The sequence below is a fragment of the Chelmon rostratus genome, chromosome 6 (assembly GCF_017976325.1).
Source record: "Chelmon rostratus isolate fCheRos1 chromosome 6, fCheRos1.pri, whole genome shotgun sequence".
Lineage (NCBI taxonomy): Eukaryota > Metazoa > Chordata > Actinopteri > Chaetodontiformes > Chaetodontidae > Chelmon > Chelmon rostratus.
In genome coordinates, this window is record NC_055663.1 from 5,389,205 (window position 1) to 5,413,462 (window position 24,258).

Below are 24,258 nucleotides of genomic sequence, written 5' to 3' on the forward strand. Positions count from 1 at the left end.
GTCTCAGTCAGCTGTACAGATGGCTGAAGCGTTAATCCATGTGATATAAAATGTTGACACTGTTACAGTGCTATATATTACATGGAGGAGCAATACTAGAGTGGTCGATAGTAATAACAGGTGAGGGATATGAAGGGGGCAAAGGTGGAGATGTTGTTGTGGGTTGTGTGTGTGTGTGTGTGTGTGTGTGTGTGTGTGCATTCACATTGTGTTAAATAGTTCCCACTGTGTATTCATCAGTGCATAAGAGGAGTACAAACTATTTGGGACACACACTCTCCTCCGTTAAACCTTATTGATTTGCTGTATTGAATCCAATGAAGAGACGTGGATAAGTAGGAGCTGTGTATTCAGGGAATAAGTGTCAGTTCAGGCAAGTTACAAAAAGACACACTTGAGGTGCTCTCAGCACTGAAAGATATGTATTTTAATAAAAAACACGCAACAACAACTTGTCTGTCAAGAAACAATGACCTTGTTACTTAATGAATAATCCACAGACCTCACCGTGAAAAGAACAACTTCACATCAAGGAAATAGTCCCAGTGGAACTGCTCAAAGTAAGGTCTGCTGCTTTTCCAGAGTAACCAGGACAGAAGGCTAGGTGCTGCTAAGTCTGTAAAATGTAATTTTTTAGTGCTTTGAAGAGCACAAACAAAATTCCTTTAACTTTCATCCGTGTGCAAACGCTGAACCCTGCTGCATGGCCACACTCAAGCTGCCATTAGGCCAGTTGAGAACAGTATATATTCATTTTGTACTAATGTACTATTTTGTTCTACTGAAATTTCTGATGGGTCTGTCTTATGTACAGATTTCTCTGTATTTAATGGACATTTCTGACTGTAACTAAAAACAAGCTGATTACTATTAATCTACTCTGTATATTCTGGAATGAGCTGCAGCATTTGTTTCAGTTGTAGTATATACCATAGAACTAACTATATGACCCAGTGAAATGTGAACATGATCACAAAGTGAGTTTACTCACCTTAACAGACAGCAGTAAGACTGTGTAACTAGAATTAAGTAGAGCAAAAACAGAAGCAGCAGAAAACGCAGAGAGAAGATATATGGCAGCCATCTTTAGAGTAATAAAGCTGTGGCGCTTCAGTCCTCCGTGGACATTCTGGCTTCTTCTTGTATGTCAGGGGATAATGAAATCCCCCCTGATAAATCTTTTCTGACCTTTCAGCAGCCACTACCTTGCATCCATACAATTATCTTTTCTTCTTGCACCATCCCACCTGTATTTTTCACCAGTTGGAGAAGTAAACTCGAACCACACGGCCCCCCCTCACTGCTCTACTCTCAGCGAAGCTCTTAAATCCCTCAGAGTGGAGTGGACTGTTGGTGATGCTGTGATTTCGAAACCACGGTAACAAGCCGTGCTGTTGCAGGGGAAACTTTGTGGAAACATTTTGGCTCTACGTCAGTGCGGGATGATGAGAGTTTTGGAGAGGAGTTCTGTTTCTGTTCTGGTGATTGGGCCAGGGACTGTGGGCCCTAGCACAAGATGGAAGTCAGTCAACCTGAAACTTAACTCATGTTTCACATATATATAATTTTCATTTAGAACTATTTAAATCAAGCCCAGAGGTATCCAGCACGCCTTTTGCAGCCAGAGACCGCCTCCTCCGTCATGAAACGCGATGGTTGGTGGGGTGGAGTGGGGTGGGGTGGGGGGTTATTGGAAGTACTGATAGACATGAGCTATAATGTTTTTATCCCACCCCAGATTCCAAATGTTAAAAACATGTCAAATAGATCAGACTGTGTTATAATGTGTGTTTAAGGTCAGTTCTATTGATAGTTCGTCATATAACCAACACAATGCCTTAGTCACATAGTCCTGATGTAGCTATTTGTGTAACTATTAACTATATCAAGGGAAAGCTAAAAGTAAATATAAATCAGGGGTGAAAAAAGACCAGCCGTGCTCAAACTATTCTCCTTTTATCCAAAAGAAAACTTATGACTCCCTGTTCCCCCCAAAATTTACAGTCACTTGATTGACAACCTGTCATCACTGGCGACTTGCCTGTCTGCATGCATCACAGTGACGTTCAGCAGAAAGAGAGGTATGTTGAAAAATGAACGTACAAATAAAAGATGGACAGATTTATATTCAAGTGGTTTAAAGTAGAAGGTTTTGCACCACATCTGTCAGCTTACACTCTGCTGGATCATTACCGACCTCCCTCTGAGCGAAGGTGTCCAATTCGAGGGACAATATCCATGGCATCATAGTATCATATAACCCAGGAAGTCCCTCAGTTTAATTCATAATTTCATTTAAATCAAAAAACACAAGTGACAGCTGGACCTTGAATGTGTGCGGAGATACGACAAGAAACAGTCTCCCTGGGTGACGTTACCAGACACTAACTCCACCTTTGTTCTGCTCCAGTCAACTCGTCTCTCCTCTACATCTCAAAGTATTGTAGTGGGACATACCAAGTGTTTGTCTAGTGCAATGACAAGGCTCCACACCAGTGGTTCCCAGTGGGTTTTGTCAGATGTGCCCCCACAGCCCTGTCAGAGGAACACCAGTGGCTCCTCTCCTGTTCTGAATGTGTTCATCTGAAGGGTTTTAAACTGGTTATTGTAGACGTGGATATTGTCGCAGCACTTTTTGTCCATATGGGTGTGTGCGTTTTCCAGAGCCCCTTTCACCTCAGAAAGTAGCCACAGCTTGAATTCTTACGCGTGAACGATGAATGAACAAAAAGAACAAAAGAACAGCACCTCAAAATAGAGAATCAAGAATCCGCTGATCCTTCTGTGAACCATTTCGTGTTAAGAAAGTTGAACAACATGCTAAGAATTGTGACTGTTAAAACAAAATGCAAGCGGTGATCCATACGTGTCTGTGTCTTATCTGGGAGTATTTCAGTGTCCACCCTGCCATGTGTCCTCCAGCAACAACAACAACAACACAGCAGAGCTGAAACCTCACACTGCACACCTCAGTTCTCGGAGCTGACTGTCAGCTAAATGATGAAATGTGTCTGTGTGCGTTTGCTCCGAGAAGATGAGCACTGCAACAGGAAACACTTAGGATTGTGGCCTTTTCTGGATTACATTGGTTGCGCTGTTGCCAAGACAACAGCAATTAGAAAAGACTAGGTTACCAAGCAGAGAGCGGTTATGTTTCCGTAGCAACCAAGGTAAGGGAGAAGGCTCTGGGTTTACCTGGTTCTTAAGAACAAGACAGATACAACATATTTGTTAATGTACTATGTACTAGAAGGCATTGGGTTCGTGTAATAATACGTGTTTGCACTGAAGAATCCAGCAGAAACTCCACAGTGTCCTGCATCCTTATTGGCTTTTAAACACCTGTGGGGGAATGGAAACGCTGATAACTGCTTACTTTACCTATAAGGGAAGTTATGGCTTACATTTCCTGCAGAAAACCGATAATATATCAACTCTAGCAGCAGTAGATTGGGTAAAAACAGCTCAGATGTTGCTTGAAACGAACACAACCACGAGCATATGAGAGGACGCACTAACTCGCCTCCTCGCCAGCAGTCAAACGTACACAATGTCTTACATCTTCTATGGGCAATCTGTTTCTGAGAGGAGGACAACAGACAATGTCCTCCTATATATATAAGACTCTCTGCGCCTGCTGTGTGTGCTTCTCGTAATTACTGCAGTTGATTATCACAGCATGTTGTCATACACCAGCTTACACAAACACACTATAATGACAATGACATAACATGGCTTCCTTAAGCTTGATCTGCAAGATAGTATTTATTATGCTTATGCAAAACTAAGCAGCTGCATAACACAGTCACTGCACTCACCTCATTGATCCTCACATCTGTACCTCCCTTCTGTCCTAGTCTCTCATCACAGGCTCTCGCAGTCTCCCATCCCTCCATCATCTTTCCATCCATTAATACCTTCCTCCCTCTGCCTAAAACCCCTGTTAGTCTGTCTCTCTCACAAACACAAACACCTCCCAGGTCCACTGTAGTGTGTAACCAGAGGCTAGAGGGACACTTAATCCCTCAGCACCTGCTTTCCATACCACCATGACCTCTTGCAGCTGCTTGGGTGTTTGCGTTTTGCCTTTATATCGGTTTATCATACATATGTGCCTGTTCATTTATTAGTGATGTTGCAATCACGCTGGGAGTGGGTGTGTTAGAGCATTTGCATATGAGTAGGTTTGTGTGTTTTTAATAACACATTTAATATGTAAACAGATGCCCAGCACTTTAGTCCGCACAACAGATGGACCTGATATAAAATAGCAACGTTATGATCCTTTACACTGCAGGAGAGCAGACTGCAGGGATCAGCCGTCAAATGAAATATGATGACACCTGCACTCCGTCTTGTCAGTGCTCTGAATGCAGTACAAACTAATATTCACAGTCTGCACAGCTTGTTAAGAAATTGCTAATTTGATTAGGTTACAGGCAAGGTATGATTATTAGTCTAGTAAAAAGTACTGAGTCTGCTGCATGACAGAAGACAGATTCAGATTCAGATTCAGATTCACTTTTTCCAGATGAAACAATGTTTGTAATTGTTTTACTACTCCAATGCTTTCCCACTCACATTTGCATAAAAAAAACGCCCGTGCCTGCTCATGCAAAAGCTCTCTCTCACTCACAGGGATACACCCACACACACACATATAAAGAAATGTTTTCTCTGACCTATAGGAGAAAATGCACAGTTCAGTATTTAGGGGAAGGAGGCAGAAACAATACCAATTCTACTTGAGGTATCTTTTCAAGCTTTTCCCTGTCCACTTTTCCCAGTAGTCTCATAGGTAAACTAGCTTCCCATAACACTGAAACAAAGCTACTGTATGCGGTTAGCATACAGTAAAATGTAAAAAAGCTCCCTATCCCTCTCCAACCTTCTACTTTCCGTAAAGCTCACCAAAAATAAACAGAGCAAGAGCAAAATTTAGACAATTTTATTGGCATAAAATATATACAAGCGGTAATGACGTGTAAAAAAAGTGTAAAACAATATAATATAAAATTACCTCTTTCCCCATCCATGTGAGAAAAAAGAAAGTTTGTTGGCCAGCTGGTCACTGACCAACTGGATAAGCAAATCTGATATGAACGTGCAGCTTTCAGTGCACAGTAGGAAAAAGAAAACACCTCGAGGTCCGGCTACCTGCGGCTCCCACCTCCGTCGCACATCAATCACTCGCTCTACATCTCCATTTACACTTATTCCAGCCTCTCCTCCCTACAGGTCCCTCTTTGTTCTGCGGAGGAAGGGGAAAAGAGGAGGCGAAGCGGTGCACACCAAAGGAAAAGGCAGAATTGCTGCCTTCTCACAGAGGGGCAGGAGGGGGCGGAAGTGGGGTGACCATTGTGTGATGGAGGGGCAAAGAGGAGAGGTACAGTGGTTTCCATCAGGAGGAGAATGCAGGGAGAGGACCACTAACAGCACAAACAGCTTTGTGCCTCCTGATGGAGGACATGTTTTTTGTATTGTCACCAGTAACTGCTAACAGAAGCCCATCGGTCCTGCAATTTGATTCCAAGTGTGAGTTTTGTTGTGTGCATGAGCTCCTCAAGCGCAAACATGCCTCATGTGGAAGTTGACCACGTACTCTGCATTGGTGCGCTGGACAGAGATGGCAAAGGGTTCGAAGGGGTGGAAAGTGAAGGCGACCAGGCGTCGCACTGCGTGATTTACCGGCCGTCCCAGCAGACCTGCCTGGATCTTAAACTTCAGCAGGCCTGAGTCCCGTGCGTAAAACCTGGTGGGTGAGGAGTATAATAAAAGAAGCACAATTAAATTCTTTATCTAGTCCAGCCTGTTGGTTTCTGAAGGCCTCTACAGGTCTGAATAGTCTGCTGTTACATGAATTAATTAATAAAAAATATATTCACTGTGCCATAGACCTAAAGGTGCACAGGCCTACGAGACATTCCTTACATTACCTAAAAAACATGGTACTGTACAGACAGTGTGTGTCAAACATACAACGCTCTCAGATGAAAAATTCCCATCGCGGTGCTCCTGAGCTGAGGTGACTAACCATCCAAATCCAACAGACATTCAATTTACAGTTACACAAAAAAAGAGGAAGATGAAAGAATCAATGACTGTCAATGAATCATTTGCGTATCAGAATTGTTAAACGCTGATTTTCAGTCAACTGTCTGAATCTGATCAAACAACATATCATTTCAGCCTTTTACATTTTTGTTGCAATTCACATTCCTTCTGAACGTTTTTCAGTGGCTACTGATCTAACATCATGTCCAGGTCTACAATGACTTTTGCAGCAATGCATGGTAAGTGAACTTGAGTCCTTTTTAAGGACGCACTGTTATATTGTATCATTCGTAGACTTGTATTGATAATGTGAGTCTGTTACATCATTTGATTGGACGTACATTCACCCTGACAGAGCCTGTACCTGATGGGGTGGTCTCCGCAGGTCTTGGGTCTCTCCATCACCGACACCCACTTGTCATCATAACTGAAGAGGGAGAGGTCAAGGTAAGGACTGCTGCTGTAGGACTGGGCGCTGATAGGCAGCTGGCCCAGCAGCCGACGTACCGCCTCGGTGTGGCCTCCGTATTTGGCGTTCACTATGGTGTCTTTGAATCTGAGGCGCAGACAGACGGGGATATCAGCACGATGACATTAAACAGCAACAGGAAGCTTCATCAGTCTCTTTTGTCACTGTGGCCCGGATGTAAAACCGCAGGACTTCAGGAAGCAGTGCTTCTATGATCCTGAAGTCTGTATTCTTCTGAGTTTGACTTTTTGAAAGGAGTGAACAGCCTTGTTTCCACTATAGTTGTTTTGCTTTGGAGAATAACAGCTCAAAGCCTCCATTAGATGCAACACTCAGCAGTGACTCTGTGGTCCCCCCCCCCCCCCTCCATTCTCTCCTTACTTTTCAACCCTTTAAGCTCTCCATCCATATTTTCAGTCCTACCTCTCAACTTGTTTTGTGCTCCATTCTTGCAGACCTGTTGGTCTCTACTCTGTTTGCGGCCGTCTAAAACCGTGTGAACTGGGCTCATGCTAGCCAGTTGTTAAGTGGTACAAATCTGGTTTGCCGAGTGTGCTCGCAAGCTTTCAATTTCTCCTCTCCTTCTTCCAGACATCAATTTTCACTAGTCTAAAATCCTATTATAAGCTCTTTTCCTCGCTCAAACTATCCTTTATCTTCTCCTCCTTCCTGAACCCCCCCCTCTGTCTGGCCCTCCCTCTTCAACTTCCACAGAGGATTTTGTCACCTTTGCTGGCGAGTCGAACCGCCAAATTCAATCAGAGCTCCCCCAGCCACGCTGACTGTCTTAATGTCTCTTTTCTATATCCAGATTAAGTCCTAAACCTCCTTCCTCCTCCTCCAGGCGATTGCTGCTGATCTGGTTCCCTTCCTAACCACCATCTTCAAATCCTCCCTGACATTTTGGCTGCACAACATCAGGTGCAGTTTTTTTATTTCATTCAGAAAAGGCCCCTGGATCCAGCAGCTTGCCAGTTACATCCAAAATGAAACATATTCAATTTTGGAAGAAAAATCTGTTATTTCAAATAAATTATGGGACATTTCTCTCCTCAGTACCTTCTCTGGACCTGCCGTGCGTAGTTGTTGGATGAGGCGGAGCAGGGGAACTGGACGGCCTGGCTGTGCAGCGTAGCGTTTCTGAACAGGTCGCAGAAATTCTCAAACAGCTCCAGCAGCTGGTCGGAGGTGTTCTCAAAGACGGCCAGCACCTCTGTAGACACCATGTTGTACACAACGAAGAACGACGGCTGTGACAAAAAAGGAGGGAGAGGGTGATGATGTGGAGAAAAGAAACACACACACGTATGTTTTATTTTTTTCAAATCACGACACAATCCACCCTGGTGTTCAAGAGAATTCCAAGGACCGACAGAAACAGTCAGATATGTATCATAGTGCAAGTTAGCATTCCAGGCTTTGGCTTCTATATATATATATATTTATAATGAATGTGAGATTGTTTGTATGGTCTTCATTTGTGACAGGAAAATTGCTGATTGGCAAGGAGGTCAGACAGCTGAGATTTCATGTAAATGACACATACATTAATTAGATCAATTTGTTGTCTGCATGAATGAATCACAGCCCTGAAGAGGATCTGTAGGAGAAATGTGTCCTTGGAGACCTGAAAGAGGAATCCCTGCTATGCACCACAGGCAACAAAAGACAGGGAGAGGACGGGGAGAGCAACACATAGAACACTGGGAGGAATTCAGATGGTGTGTGTGTGTTGCTGTTTCTACCTGCGAGGGGTCAGTGACTCTGAGTGTGACCACGTCTTCACTGGTGTATTTAATGAACAGGTGATGCTCATCCAACAGCTGCATCTTCCACATCCTCAACCTCCTCAGCTGATCAAAGAACTGGAAGAATCTGACATCAAACCAAGAGATCAGTGAACTAAAGAGATCACTAAATGAACATTAAACTTCAGAACAATATCAAGGTGGCGCAGATGACATTTTATTCACTTTTAAAGTAGTGTGCCAAAGTATTTGTAAATATTTGTAGATATCTGGCCAGAGTGCAGCAAAGTGGGGTCAGCCCTATTAACGCCACAGCCTGACCCTCCCTGACTGATGAAGCTACAACACTGGTCAGTGGAGTGTTGGGGTTTTCTCATTGGTTGTTGCTCTTTGGAAATAAATAGGTGCAAAAAATCCCGAATTATGTTGTCAGGAGTCTTTTGAGCTTTTTCTATGCTCATGTGAGACACAATGGCGTGGGCTTGCTATGTGAGCTTCACACACACAGAGTTAACGCTCAATGCACTGTCCGTTGCAGTATTCTGTGAAACACCACGAAACACCAAAATACAAACAAAACATTCTGGAAGAACCAAGAAGTTAAGTGTTACCAGAAGATGCCACAGACCAAACAAGGCTGCACGCTCTGTTATATAGCTCCTCCGTGCCAAGGAGAGACTGGTATTTGTTATTAACTTCTATCTTTTCATGGACATACTTTATCACAGTTAAACAACCTCTGGAAAGAAAGAACTCTAGTACTTGGAACACAAAATGTAGTCAAAGGATATGAAGGTTGAATATCCTGTTAACGGTTTGATTCTGCTGGCAAAATATTATTTACTCAAATGCAGATTTTTAAGATTTTGTTTTTGTTGCACATGTAATGATTTTATACAATCCTGTAAATACCACCTCATGAAACTATAAGTACATCAGATTAACATATACTAATGTCGTGGCAGTTATGCTATTTTGCTTAAGTCATGAGCACACTGTATACTTACTGTATATTTGTGTTGCTTTATTCATAGTACACAGCTGTCACATGTGGGATGTTTGCACTGCAGGAACTTTCCCAGAAGACCAAGAACTGTTAGAGAAGCTACGGACCTAAATCTGCCTTTCAACCAGAGGAACCAGGGACTATCTACAGTTCCTGCATGATAGTTCCAGGTGTTAAAGAAAGCTCCTGGTCTAGATGTAGTACTTTCTGATGGTTCAGGAACTATGAAGGTGGAGCTTGTAGGGCTGACCATCGCTGACTGGTCAAACACAGACACAGCAGCAACTACAGCTTGTGAACCGTTTCATTCAAAAAACTAATCCAGGATCCATGTCAGGAAGACGGGTCAGACATTTTTATTGCTTATTCACAGTAAAAACAAAATTACGCTTTAATGTCTGCTTCCTGACTCTGACTCTTCTGACTAAAGAGAAAGAGAGTGTGTGCAAAGGAGCCAAGAGCATAAGCAAAGGAGAGAGAGAGAGGAAGCTTCAGTGGAGAAAGCTCGGGAGTGAATGAAAGAGGGAGCAGCAATGAGAGAGCTAACAACGGTTCTTGAGTTACGATGGAATCACAAACAGGATGTGCAATGGTTCCTGCAACTTTTTGGTCGAAAAGGGTTAGACACAGCACAGACAAAAAAGAAGGCTCTTAATTCTTTCTCTTGGTTTAAAGAAAATGGATGAATTGATTCATTAATTTCCGAACTTTAATAAACTAACTGAAGTGAAAGGACCCTTTGCAATGTTGCTGCAGCACTGGCCTCTTCTTCAGACATACACTGACAGGGCACTGCAGCTCCTTACATATTACATAGACACACTTAAGGATCTGTTAGATACAAGAAACTAGAATCACTAAATGAAATCTCAATAACACAGTCCTGGCCTTTATGGAGCTTGGGGAACACTGAATAAGATCAGCAAGTATCTGAACACCATGTGACCCGGCCCAGGGTAAGAGGCAAAAAAAATAGATGGATGAAAGTAAAAGAACAATAACAAAAAAAACTCAACTTAAAGCATGAAAGTAATGTGACATACCTCCTCTTGGCGGTGGCACTGCCGTCCTGCTCAGCCCTCCTCCAGAGGTAGACCAGTAGCCTGTGCTTGAGGGAGTTGATGGTTTTGTCAGTGTATAGGCGAGGGAAGCCCGGCTGACTCTCGGCCTGAGCCTCAGTGTAAACTGCTGAGAGAGTCAAGAGGTCGTCCTCATAACAGAACCGTCCAATAGTCCTCACATCTAGAAACGTTCCCTCTGGAGTGACCTGGGTAGGGGGGAGAAAAAAAAGAAATAAGGGCAGATAAAAACAAAGATGATAATTTGGGTTTTAATCTGTTCTTTCAGCAGCAGTAGGTCACCAAACCAGATACCTATTATTATTAAGTTCAGAACAATTTTCAAACCTTACGGATGCCAAACTGGTTGCCACAGGTACACATCTGTGTACATATCTCACATCTGAGCATGAACTGAACTGTATGGGGCAGAAAAGCTGCTGCTGCACTGCTATCGACAAGTTAATTGCTCTAACAATGTCAAACATACACAAATTCTAAAAAAGTTGCGTTTCGTGGCTGAAAGGGTTGTCCTGAGTCGTATAATATGCATTGAAGTGGCTTAGTGCAGATTTACATTTTAAATGGGGAATTTGCTCACCTGAAACACGTGTATTGTCTGCTGCTGAACCGACAGCACAGCCAGGATGTTTCTGTAGAGGTAGAGGCCCTGGTTGTGGGACAGGATGATCTTGTCACACTTAAAGGACCTGGTGTCACACAGCCTTCCAGTGTGGAGGTCAATAATGTGGAGGGAGTAGTCTTCAAGAGGAGACCGGGGGTTGGGAGTCACAGATTCGTTGTTCCGATAGACCTGAAGGAAGGTGAAATATGGATGGAAGGGGCAGCCTGAGCCAAACTACTGACGTAGTTTTTAGTAAATTTGTAGTTCTTGTGTTTCCTTGTAAATTTGTATCAAGTTTGATGGTGCAATTACCTCAAAGAAGTAAGGCTGTGGCTCCTCTGGGACGTACACAGCTGACCCAACAATGACATAGCGGCAGTCGTCTGTGAAGAGGCTGCACTCCCGGTTGAGGTGTTCTCCATTTGAGGCCACATTAGTGACGTGAAGCAAGGAGAAGAAGCGCTCAAACAGGCGGCCTCGGATGTTGAGGGAACGCTGGTCATTGGCTGTTAGAAGGGTCTCTCCCTCTTGGCCTCTAAGCAGGTCCTGAGCCGCCTGACAGCCTTGGTACTCATATATCTGTAGGAGGACCACTGGGATTAGCAGACAGTTCTTTCTTCATCTCTTTGTTTCAAACTTATACATTATGTGGTATTTAAAGAGTTTGCCTCTAATGTCTAGAGGGACAATATGAGGGGAAAAGATACTAAAGTCAACAGTTAGGTTTTTACCTCCAGAGAAGTCTGGTCAGAAGAGAAGGCGATGAAGCAGCGTCCATCTGGAGAGAACTTTCTAAGGAAGCAGGGAGGCTTCTCCACATTGACCACAGTAAAGTTGGGGAAAAGGTTCTGGTGGAAGCAACGTACTCTGTACCAGTGAGCTCCGGGTCTGCCTGAACAGATCCTGCGCCTCTCAAGACGATGAACCACGTTTTGATTCTGGATTCTTCTGGGCTTCAGGGTTGGAGTGTCCTCATCCATCGCTGTGATTAGAGAATGACCTCAAACGCCTCCTCAGAAGGTATTTAGAGAGGTGGGCAGTGTGGTGCAATGACTACATCACAAATACAGCCCTGTTATACCTGTGTTTTCTAGAGTGAGTGAGCAGGGAGAAAAAGAACAAATGAGTGATTGGTTTCAAGTAAAGCTAAAAGTTGTAGTACTGAATATACAAATGGAGCAATCAATCACTTGACATACAGACAGTTATACATTTAAATTTTGATAATAGATTCACCATTTTAAGTCAGTGGTCAAGTAAAACTACGAAATATTTGCCTTTTACAGTCACAGAAAGGTGAAGATATGCTTGCTTTTTTCATATCACCGTTAATGTTTGACTTTCTTCTTTGTTGGTCAAACCAAGTCAGTACTTTTGAAATCTTACATGTCATTTCTAATGTAAATGATAAGGAAAGCCTTTGTGAGCTTTGCTCAGTACAGCAGATTATAAATATGAAATAACCAAATCCTTATTATCCTTATATTATGTCATGTTCATTGTACTCCAGTGATTTAGTATTGATCTTGCACAAGGGTGAGGACTTGTGAGAGGTACGAGATAATCGAACAGATGCACCAGAGGCTAAGATATCCTGACTTCCAGTCTCTGGTATGAGTCAAGCTCCAAAAATTCTTGATCCTACATTTCCCATAATGCAACTATAAGCAGCTTTCATTTAAACTCCCCAGCCTGGAAAATGCCTTTAAAAATCTTCATCCCCAGTTTACAATGCAGTCAGAAACGTGGAAGACCAAGCTGAGATCACCCGATGACATCATCAGGGTCATGTTATACACTTCTGAAAGCTCCTCCAGGGCCACACACGACATTATGGTATTGTTCATTGCCCTTCCGTGGAGTCATGTGTGGAGATAAAGCAACACAGAAACAAAATACACATGTAAGTCATCACACCGTAGCAGGAACAGACGGGCTTTCTCCTGCTCTCTGATTCTGAGCCCATTACAAGTGTTACGACTGTGGTCTAAAACGTGTCTCACTACCGCAGCCAACTCGACAAATAGAAGCAGCGACTGCTAGTTAACTTAAATCAGTAAACACTCAACGCAGTAAGCTGTTACTCACTTGCTGCTGTTAAGGGCAAAGCAGCCTGCTACTGGGAAGCTTCTGAGTCCTCCGAGTTTAGCCGGTTATGTTAGCAAGAGCAGTTAACTTTGGCTGACGAGCTCGACAACTTACACTTAGCTACCGGCCGCTAGCCGGTACATCACGTTAGTAGGAAACGTCAAGCTTCACTTTTATCTTTCAAAGTGAAAAAGTAACTCTAACCTAATCATATTTCTCTAAATGTCCGACTGCCTGAAGCGTTTAACGCTAAGTGTCAAAATGCAGCTATGTTTGTTGTGACTGAGCGGCGGGAGAACCGCAGAAGAAGAAGACGAACACAAAACTGATGTGCAGCTCAGAGATGTTTTAAACAGCGCCACCACATCCTCCCCAGGTGGAAAACGGCATTGCAATCTATAAGGTCGCAATGGTTTCTATGTCAGCGACCAAAACCAAAATGACTGAGCCCACATGAGGTGGCATCAAAGTAACACGGGACTGTAATAAAATAATGGTGACAATACCGTACAACACACCTCACCCAACACTTACATTAGACGAGTATGGAGATAACTGGAGATAACCGCAAGGAATAGGTTCTAAGATTTTTTAAAAGAACATATACTTATTATTAGTATAAACATTTCTTCAACCTGCGTATTCAGTTGTGCACGCAAGTAGCCCCAAACACATAAAAGAATTCTTCTGAGTGTCCCCGTGCAAAATTAAACTGAACACAATTTCAAGTAGGTAACTGCAGTGAACTGTATTTAAAGTTAACTCTTATAGTGGACTCACACATGAGCCAAGCATACACCTGCTGATGTCAGTGAAGTGCCAATTTACTGATCAGTAGGTGGGTTTGTAGGTGAGGAGTACAAGTGCTCCCGCAAACTTTGAACATGATTATAATCGCTTCGGCTAAATTGGCAGGGGCAAAACAACAGACCTTTGGCCACTGTACCTACAGTGTGTATATAACTGTCTCATTTGTTTAGCCTATTTCATTTAATTGATTTGTTTATAACAGCATGTAGCTTAAGTGAACCAAGATGACCTGAATTTTGCTCCCCATAATGATAGATAATTAAATTATAATTATCCTCTTTCTTATGAAGCATGTTCTTACAGGCTGAGAATAACATTGTAAAAGGGAGAAGAAAAATGCTCATACAACATTGGTTTTGGAAGACTGCTAATGGTCCTTTGTGTAATTATCCCTGACCAAAGAGTCTGCTTTAAATGTTGTAATTTTCCATAAAAGCACATGTAGTGGGCATAAAAGGCCAGTTTGAAAAGAAAAATGAAGAAATGAATGGAGGGAAGGATGTGAAATTATCCAATTTAAAATCTAATGGCATTTTCCTTTTCAACTGTGCCTGATTAAACCTGTGCTTCAAGATGTGGATGTGTGTGTGTGTGTGTCTGCATGATTTGTCTGAGTGGTGCCTTTCGTTATGTGTTGAGCCTGTGCCTCAAAACTGAGTGTGTGTGTGTGTGTGTGTGTGTGTGTGCACATACAGATGTTTGTGTGCTACAACAATAACCTACACAAGAGTAATTCCAAATAGAAACTATGTGCTATCCACTGGTTCTTCTGTTATTTTCTGATAAATAGCGAATAGACTGCACACTAGACAGGACCCTCGCCTCAGCTTTTAGCATCAGCCCATGAAGTAGAGAAGAGATGGAGAGTCTACATCTGAGTGTTTTTATACACTTTTTAGCCTATCTGCCAGAAGACACAGTGCTTATTTAAGATCATTTTTTCATCCTTCTGTGCTTCTCACAGCCCAAAGTGTCTATTCTTCCCGCTCTTGTTCACATCTATTTCTCCAAAGAGTAGGGCTCGCTGACACCCTGTTTTGGAACAGTTAATAATGGAGCTGAACAAAGTGCAAAGTCTGGAATTGCCGTTATTATCATCATTATAACGAACAGAAATGTCTAAAAGAGCATTTGCATTAAAGGACGGCTGGATGAAAAATATAGAGCAAATTCATTGACTTGATAAAACACCTATGTAAAAGGCACTTAGAAAAGGTTATTCAAAGCATGGGGAGCAAATAGAAATACATTGTTTTACCATTTCTTCCATCTTTTTTACTCAGACAGTTGTGTTTGGCATTTTACAAAAGCTTTTAACTTTTCGATCCAGCCTAATTTCAGAGCACAATAGGACATTTTAACACTGTAACTTTCCAATCCTTATGCAGCATGAACTTTTCGTGTCTTTTGTGCCAGTGGATGATTTCTGCTTTTTTTTCTGAGAAATTACAGTGATCACAAATGCATTATGGTAGGACTGTTTGCCACAGTCTCCTCAGCTCCGCGAAGTGTGAACTGCTGGACTCCGAGAGAGGCAGAGCGGGATAGTCGGGAAGATGCAGCTGTACGCTACACTTTTCTCTGTCTCCTGCACGGACAGATTAATGAACAGCAGTGCAGGATACAAGTCCAGGGGCCCAAATCTGGACCCTCTGATGTCAATATTTCTCATTAGTCAAAGGTTGTATGCATTCGTGGCCACAAAAAAGTCCTAAATTTGAGCATGGTTGGAGGGAGCCTGAGAATTACGAATTTCAGTGCCAATGGCTGCTTCACAGTAATTGTTGCTCATATGACAATAACGTAAGTAATAAAGTGAAGATTTTATGATACTGGATTATCATTACTGATGTATGAATTTCTAAGTGACATTTCACTGTTGCAGATGGTCAAAATTGAGCTAATTATACTCATTTTATATAATGTTGGGTAGTTTAATCCATAAGAATGCATCCTGTTTTATATGGTTGTCTTTGTATGGAAAATATTAACCTCAATCTAGTAACTGAGGCCATCAAGTAAATGTAGTGGAGTAAAAAGTACAATATTTACTTAAACTGTGGTGGAGTAGGCACCTACATAAGTAGTACAAGTACAAGTACCTCAAATTTGTACTTAAGTACAGCAGAACATTGAGTTGTAATTCCCCATTCGATGTTTTACTGCTGAGCTTGAATTGTGTCAGAACAAAATTCCTCACATGGCATATAAATGATTTGGACCCATCCCTTGGCAAAATAAAGAAGGGGCCCTGGCCACATTAAATCAGACCAACCTGAATCAGATCAAATCTATAAGAATCACATTTATTGTCACATCACACTTTACATGTCTGTCAGTGTGGGAATAATAATTCGGTGCACAGTATTACTGTGAAAAAAAAAACAAGCTGTGCAATAAACATACAATCTACACAATAAATAAAACATACATTGCAATATTTGAGAATCAAATACACATTTACAAGGGAAATTCAGTACACACACACTGTCCCTATATACCTAAGAGACGATAAGACATAATCAGATAGATTACAGTACATGCTGATACTTAACACGTCTCATAATCTGCCTGTGGTCTCTAGGCCGAAGGTGCAGGCGTGTTTATGAAAAAAGATGGAAGTGCACGTACTGAAAGACACATTAACTGACATCCAACCACAAATTTGAGCCAGCAGCATTTCAGATATATGTGTTTCCTCCCCAGACCTTTGATACCACTCAGAATACATTTACCCTCAGACAGTGTATGAAGTGGGGAGGCACAGGCCAAGTGAATAAGAGACAACTGCTGTTACTTGGATATTTTATGGTAATTTGTTGTTTTTTTTCCAGTGAGCCCACCCACACAAATCACATCTCATTTAGACATGCACAAGAAAGGTTCATAGGTTAAATATACACACAGGACACCACACACACGCGTGCGCGCACACACACACACACACACACACACACACACACACACAACCACTCATGCTGTGCCATTGTCCTGTTTTGTCTCCATCCTTGTCATCTGAATATGAATCATTTGGTCAAGGCATCAGGTCTTAAAAGTGATGAGAAATTCCACTGCCGATTGGCTAAAATAACAGTCAGCAGTGCATGCATCGTTTTATGGTGAAGCCTAATTAATTTTCACATAGAAAAACACAGTTCTCAATTAATCATGTACATATTCTCCAACCTCCTGTTATTCATTCTAGTTGAAAATAGCTCCTCAGCCTTGAGAAGTTGTATTCTGGGTCTTGTGTGTAATTGGTTATATGGGAACCCTCCTGCTAAATGTTCCACATTTTCAATTTCAATTTTCTTCAAGTGAGGCATAATTTTAGATGTGAGTTACCAGGGGGAAAGGGAAGGAGAGTGAAAATGAAACAGCCAGTACCCTTGTTTGTAAGTGTGAGTGTGTATGTGTGTGTTTTGCATTTGCATGTGTGTGCACATACTTATGTAATGTGAGGAATTTCAATTCTCCATTCCTCTCTCGCATTGCAAAGAAAGAAAAATGCCACTTCACAATTACAGTTATAATTCAGTAATTTCCAGTGTTTCTTCTCTGTGTTTGTTCTGCTGCTGACTTCCTCTTGTATTTCCCTTCACCAGGCTTTCATGATAATGGAAATAAGATCAGAGGATGCAGTGTTAATCAGCGCATTTATGTGTGTGTGCAAGTAATTGGAAGTGTCAGAAATTAGGTGAGAAATTATTCATTCAGTAGTTCACGATCACATGAACAGGAGGTGGCCAATTCTTTCCACGAGGTCAAGCCTTCCCCTCACTCAGGTTAGCAGCACAAGATGACAAGTCAGGGACACAATTATTTTGCCATTTTTCCCCAAAGAAAAAGAGACCTCAGAGCTCAAAGGAAGAGCTTAAAAAAAGGTCACCTAAACTTGCCTCACTACCCTCTCACATTCCCAGTGCAGTCAGAGGCGAATGGCCTTGGTGGGGGACTGAGCGGCTGTACACATTACAGCCGAGTCTCAACAGCTAGAGCAGAAGCAGGCCTGTAATTTCTGCCATTTGAGAGTGAGCTGAAAAGCAGAGTGATGGCCACTTTTCTGTTATTATTCCTTTGGCAGAGTGCTGGCTGAAGGAAACAGCCATGCTTTAAGAACATGTCCATCAGTCGCTGGCAGTATTTGGAAATGGTATTTGTAGAAGTAACTCTGCCATGTTGCATCGTTAACTTTAAAAAGCAAGTGCGGTAGCACATGTTACAGTATATTGTTAGGGTCTAGCGGGATTCCTCTCTCATTCCTGGTGTTTCTGCTGTTTTTCCCTCCACAGTGTGTCCTGTTTGTCTCTCTCTATTTGCCTGTATGGATGTGTCTGTTTTAATCAGGGCATGGTCACCCGTGGTTTCCTCCTTCCGCCTTCTCGCCTGCACACCTGTTGCCAATCCTCTCATCAACTACACCTGTAGCCCTGTAGTATTCAAACTCACGTCCTTCACTCTACTCTTCACCAGGTTGTTCTGTTTGTCATGGTGGTATTACGTTTGGCTGACTCTCCTAGTTCTCTTTGAACCTATCTAACCATATTCTACCTGTGCTTCAGCTCTATGGTCTCCTGCCTTCCTGATACGCCTGCTACGCCCTGATCCTCGACAGTCTCCAGTGTTCCTATTGAAGATTCCAGCCCCTGCTGCTTGCCTGCTTTTCGCAATACACAATCCAGCCAGTCCCGCTTCACCACTTACTAATCTCATAATAACTTGTTCTAGCTCGCTGGTTTAACGCTCCAAGCAGAACTTAGTGTTTAACGGTCAGATTTGTGACTGACAAACAGCGGTTTGCCAGAATATTTCCTGTAGCTGAAAAGTGTAACATCATTGCAGCAGTGTTCAGTATAGGACCCATTTTCCAAATAATCGATACCACTCAACAGAAAAATCAGCATATTCACCTTGAAGGCCAAGCTGCAGACTATGTGTTGAGGGGGAAAAAAATGGTCACGTCAGCCTCCTATTCATAAATCAGCAGAGATATCAGGAATTTCAGACAACTACATTTCCAAACGTTGCCAGAAAAATGGCCGTAAAGGCACCACCGCTGGCGGTTACATCTAATTAAAATCCAATATTAACTCTAGCACCGCCTGGTTCAAAAAGAACTAATACTGCTTGTTTGTGTCTGATTTTACTGTCAACAAAGCACTACAAACATGCAACACAATAAAGCTCATTTCTGATTAATTTCTATGTGGTGTGACCATGTAAGGTTACCAAGAGGCTACCAAGTTTATAATAACCGGAAGAGCTCCCATTTTCGCAGCAGACATGTTAATATGTCAGAGCATGAAAAGCACAGGTGCTACTAATAACGTTAACGACAGCTTCTTTTCCGGTGTCCCAGTTAGCGGAGAGGGCATGAACAATACCAGGACCCTGAACCTAAAAGCATCATTTCTTTTATTCACACCTGTGCTTTTTCTGTGACATGTTAAAAATCCTATTCTTCCCATTCTGCTAATGTGGCATGAATGCAGCGTTATGTACTTGTTTGTTGGGCTTAGTTTGCTGAGCATGCTAGCTAGCTTACGTAAACCTAGCAGAAATAAACTAAAACTTAATGACATGCTACAGTGGCTGATGCTGTGCACGCTAATTTTTATATGTCTCTGTGTGTGTGTAAACCCATCCATGTTTAAATGCACTTTCTATTTTCCCTTGTGATTTAATTCTTTCAAAAAGAAATAAAAATTGGTCAATTAATCACATCCTATACCTTTTCAGAATAAAGACAGGTTGAATAAGCTTATCACTTAGTCTTAAACGATTTCTTTAACAACTGGGCACTCTAGTTTTTAGCAAACATTAGTATTTGCAAAGGTAAATAGTGCATGTGTTTGGGACTATTTTCAGATGAGGATCAGTACACATTTGGTGTTCTGGTGAGTATTTCCAGCAACAGGACAGTGTATTTGGGACTGAGTCAAAATGAACAACAGTGTGTGTTCATGGTCATGAAGGAATATGTCAACAGTGTTTTTAATGGTGCTTGGACAACAATGGAGCTCTATGGCACACAGGAATAATCAGGCTTTATAATAATATTTGATAATAGGAGGAATTCATTGTTGGTTATGCTCTATTCATGCAATTTGACAAGAAAAATGTAAAATATCACCAGATTTATATTGTAATTAAATATCAAAGGTTCCCTCTGTAAATTTTTGTTTTGTGTTGTTTCACCAAGCTGTTCAATGCTGTGCAGTGTTCAATGGCATAATTTAAAAGTCTCTAGTTTTTATTCCTATTCCTTACAGAAAACAAAACAGAAAAAAGTGGAGGTCTCAGACCTCCATTAATTTAAAGTTGTTAATAAAAATGACTACCAGGTCACTCCTTCTAAGATGACTTGCCATGCTGCACGTGATATCAGCCAAGCTTATGAATAAAGAAATGCTAGACAAGTTGATGTTTGTGTTGAAAGAAATAGCCTCTATGTGCTATTATTATAATAGCACTCTCTGTCGAGGCGTAAAATTGTTTACAGACTGATGAGACATAATATAACAGGGAGGTGTGATTGTACAAGAGTTTATTCAGTAAAAACACATATGAGACAGACAACATAAATTGACTAAACCGTTAGACTAAAAATATAAATCCAGGTTTTTGTCATTGTAGTTGTGAGCTTTGGACCTCCTGTTGAGCTGCAGCTGTATGGCTGCTCTCTCTTTCATCAGCTCTCTTTTCTCCCTCTCGTGTTTTCAGGCCTGCCTTGGCTTTATAGCAGGTAAACGAGTTCTTATTGAGTATTAACTAAGATCAGTGGTGGTTATCTGATCAGAGCAGGTCACATGGAACAAAGACCTCTCCCTTTCCTCCAGCCACCTGCACTGCCCACTACAAATGAGCTTGAAAGCCCTGTGTGTGTGTGTGTGTGTGTACCTGCATTTGTGCATGTGACCGAATGCTCATGTAAGTATGTTTATCTATGCATCTATGCATAACTGTGTGTGTGTGTGTATTTGTGCGTCTCCAGGGCTGAGGGGTCGACAGATGCTCCTTCTCAGTGAACACAATGAATTACTTATAGGCCATTAAGCCAAACACGGCTGCGCTGGCCGCCCGTTTACCCAACACTGATAGGGCCATCTGCCGAGGTGATGCTGCCTTCCCCACTGCTCTTTACGGACACGTAACCAGACCTTATCTGCCAGGGTGGGGCCCCACTGCTGATTAAAAACATCAAGACTTCTACAATTGTCTGTGTGGATTTGTACATGTGTGTGCACGTGCATCTGCATGTGCTTTGTAAAGAACAATGAGGGGTGTTAGTGCGGGCCGAGGCACAGACTAGGGATGAGTTCAGGTCTGGGGTAAAGAGTAAGTTTAAACGAGGGTGACTCAAAACGCAATTTGACTTCCAATATGTGCCTGTGCAGATTTTATTGTTCTCAGATTATCCACCTTTGGAGAAAAAAGGAAAAAAACTCCACCTGCACAGATGCAGGTCAGTGGAGAAGAAAATACAGATAAAGTACATACAATGTAGGAGAGGTTAATATAGGTAGAAGAGATTTATATAGGTAGGAATAATATAAATAATTCTTGCATATAAATACTGTATAAGAAACAAGTACTAATAAAGAGCATTAGATTACCAACCTGCAATGCTTTACTAGCGCTTATCTAAATGACTGTTTACTGAACCCCTCCCCCGAGGGGCCTTCATCCCTGAAGCCTTTTCCCTTGTAGAAAGTGAAAACATACTGTTTGAAAAAATGAAAAAGAATGCAAGCAAAGCAGCTAAATCGGCTAATTAAACTGGGTAACGTTAAAACAAACTAACGGTCTGATCTCAACGATCTCTTTATCATATACGTATTAATACTTAGAATACCTTAAACCTGCACTAACTGGCCACCTGGGGACAGTGGAAACAGGTCATGGACTCAGAGTTGAGGTTCCTGTCCAGGCTGTCCAGCCCTCCTACCAGCTCTCAGGCCACTTGGTCCTGAGTCCCTCCTGAGTTGCGACTGCAGATTAGTTTCACCTGTCCTTCATTAGTCCTCCCTCTCTTGCGTATTTAGGTCATCAGTGTCTGTTCCTTTGTCCCGTATTTGGTTCCTGCCTGAGCCTTTGTATTCCTTCTTTACTGTTTTTTGGATTTTGCCCCTGCCTGCTGCTGCAGTTTGTTGCTCGCCTGTTTTGTTTGTCTGGATTTGGTTATTAGAGCTGTGGTTTTTCTTTAACCTGCCAGCCTTGGTGTTCTGCATTTGGGTTTTTTGAACAGGCTTCCCGGCTTGCACTTTTCCTGGTTGGACTTTCAAGTTACACAGAGTGTTTTTTTTGACAATTGAGACCCTGAGTTTGACCAGACGGTGGCATGCTGTCAGCCTCCCACTTGCTAACCTTCAGCAATCCAGCTTCCAGCATGCTAACCTCTAGCCCTCACCCCAGCTCGCTGACCTGCAGACTGCTATACAACATGTTAGCCACCAGCATGTTAGCATCCAGTCCGCTAGTTTCCAGTCTGCCCCTGGGCATTGCTAGCCGCAATCTGCATCCTGCTAGCCTTCACCAAGCTTGATCCCAGCTGCCACTGGGGTCAATTCAGCTGGGAGGGATGAACTTGTAGCCTTCCTGTCCTGATCCTACCTCTCAGACAGTTAGCAGCAAACCAGAACCACTGGACCTGCATCGCAGCAGCCTCCTGTTGCCCTGGCTCCACTGGTTCATGTTGCTGGTCTCCAGCTGCTAGACTCTGGTACTGATCTTTAGCCCAGCCACGTCTCCATCCACCAGAGAGGCCACTCCAGACCTGCTCCACCCTCCTGGCTTGACTTGGGAGTACCCCCTTGAAGGGGATACTGTCATGGTTTTGGGTTTTAGTTTAGTTATTCCCTGTTTAATTTGAAAGAGTTTCACGTCATGTGTCATGTTTTGTTTTACTTCCTGCCTTAGTCTCCTTCCCACCCTTGTGATTGCGGTTAGTCTTCCTTCTCTTGTGTATTTAGTCAGCGTGATTTCCTTAATTCAGAGATCAGGTCGTCTGTTCCCTTGTCCTGCATTTGTTTTCTGTGTGAGCTGTACCGGTTTGTTTTTAGCTTGGTAATTTGTACTTCTTCTTTGTTTTTTGGGGGGATTTTGCCCCTGTCTGCTCCTGCAGTTTGTTGCCTGCCTGTTTTGTTTGTCTGGATTCTGCTTTGTTTTTAATGCTTGCACTTGTTCTTCAACCTGCCCGCCTTGATGTTCTGCATTTAGTTCTGAAACATAACAACACTGGAGTATCATTGCCTTTTAAGCTGAACTTGTTAGTGAACAGTTACTTACATGCTCACCAGTTATGGAGCAACAGTGGGTTTTAGAGCTGTATCAGCAGCTGCCTCTTGCATCCATTTGGACATTGAGATTGTGGAGTACAAATACCTGGGTGTTCACCTCAACAACAAACTGGACTGGACCACCAACTCAGATGTGTACAAGAAGGGCCAATGTCGTCTCCATCTGCTAAGAAGACTGAGGTCCTTTGGAGTATGTAGGACACTGTTAAGAACATTTTATGACTCTGTGGTGGCACATGCAGTCTTTTACGCAGTGGTCTGCTGGGGCTGCGGAAGCTCTGAGAGGGACAGGAACTGGTCAGGAGGGCTGGTTCTGTCCTGGACTGCCCTCTGGACACCACTGAGGATGTAGGTGAGAGGAGGATGTTAGCTAAGCTGACATCAGTGATGGACAACCCTCTCACCCTCTGCATGAGAAGGTGGCCTGAAGCAGCTCCTTCAGCAACAGACTGCTGCATCCACCCTGTAAGAAGGAAAACTACCGCAGGTCCTTCATACCAACAGCTTCCAGCATTACTTAGCACTGTGTCAAACACATCACAAACCTATTGTTTTCACTACTGTTATTCATGCTAACATCCACTCCTATCCATTACATCTTATGCAATATTACATATTTTTTTTTACTGTCTTGTATATTTTTTCTACTGTGTAATCGTACGAACACTGTATTTATTATCCATAAAGATCTCATGTGCAATTCGATGTGACAAAAGTATTTTTCATGGCAATAGTATTCATATACTCTTGTATATAATGTACATAAAGTATATATTGATGTTTGTATTTTTTATTCTGTATCCCTTTTTCCTTTTTTATTGTCTTTGTGATCTTTCTATGTCTCTCCTTTATTCTTTGCTGTCTGTAACAATTTAATTTACCCAGTGTAGAATTAATAAAGTTTTATCTTATCTTATTTTGTTTTATCTTATCTTCATTTCTTAACACAAGACTGTGAGACAGGTCATATAAAAATAGATATACATCATATATGGAAAATTATTACATAATGAACATTGATTTATATCACATATGTTCTATCACATCAAGGAGCACATTTTCTTTTAATGAAAAACAAGAAATAAAACCTTTACAGGGATT

General features: G+C 42.2%; 1 protein-coding gene across 3 annotated transcripts; it reads right to left on the reverse strand.

The window, feature by feature from the left end:
- Positions 1-4,932: 4,932 nt before the first annotated feature.
- det1 (DET1 partner of COP1 E3 ubiquitin ligase) lies at positions 4,933-13,333 on the reverse strand. Of its 3 annotated transcripts, none has more exons than XM_041939302.1 (9): positions 13,163-13,333; positions 11,692-12,050; positions 11,273-11,539; positions 10,937-11,149; positions 10,321-10,544; positions 8,269-8,398; positions 7,583-7,773; positions 6,419-6,610; positions 4,933-5,752 (listed from the first exon to the last, which is right to left on the reverse strand). In XM_041939302.1, exons 2-9 carry the CDS (start codon positions 11,938-11,940, stop codon positions 5,563-5,565), a joined length of 1,656 nt encoding a protein of 551 aa, XP_041795236.1. In that variant the 5' UTR covers positions 11,941-12,050; positions 13,163-13,333; the 3' UTR covers positions 4,933-5,562. The 3 variants fall into 3 exon arrangements, with proteins under 3 accessions (XP_041795236.1, XP_041795235.1, XP_041795237.1); XM_041939301.1 differs by having other exon boundaries at positions 13,049-13,333; XM_041939303.1 differs by having other exon boundaries at positions 13,253-13,324.
- Positions 13,334-24,258: the final 10,925 nt, after the last annotated feature.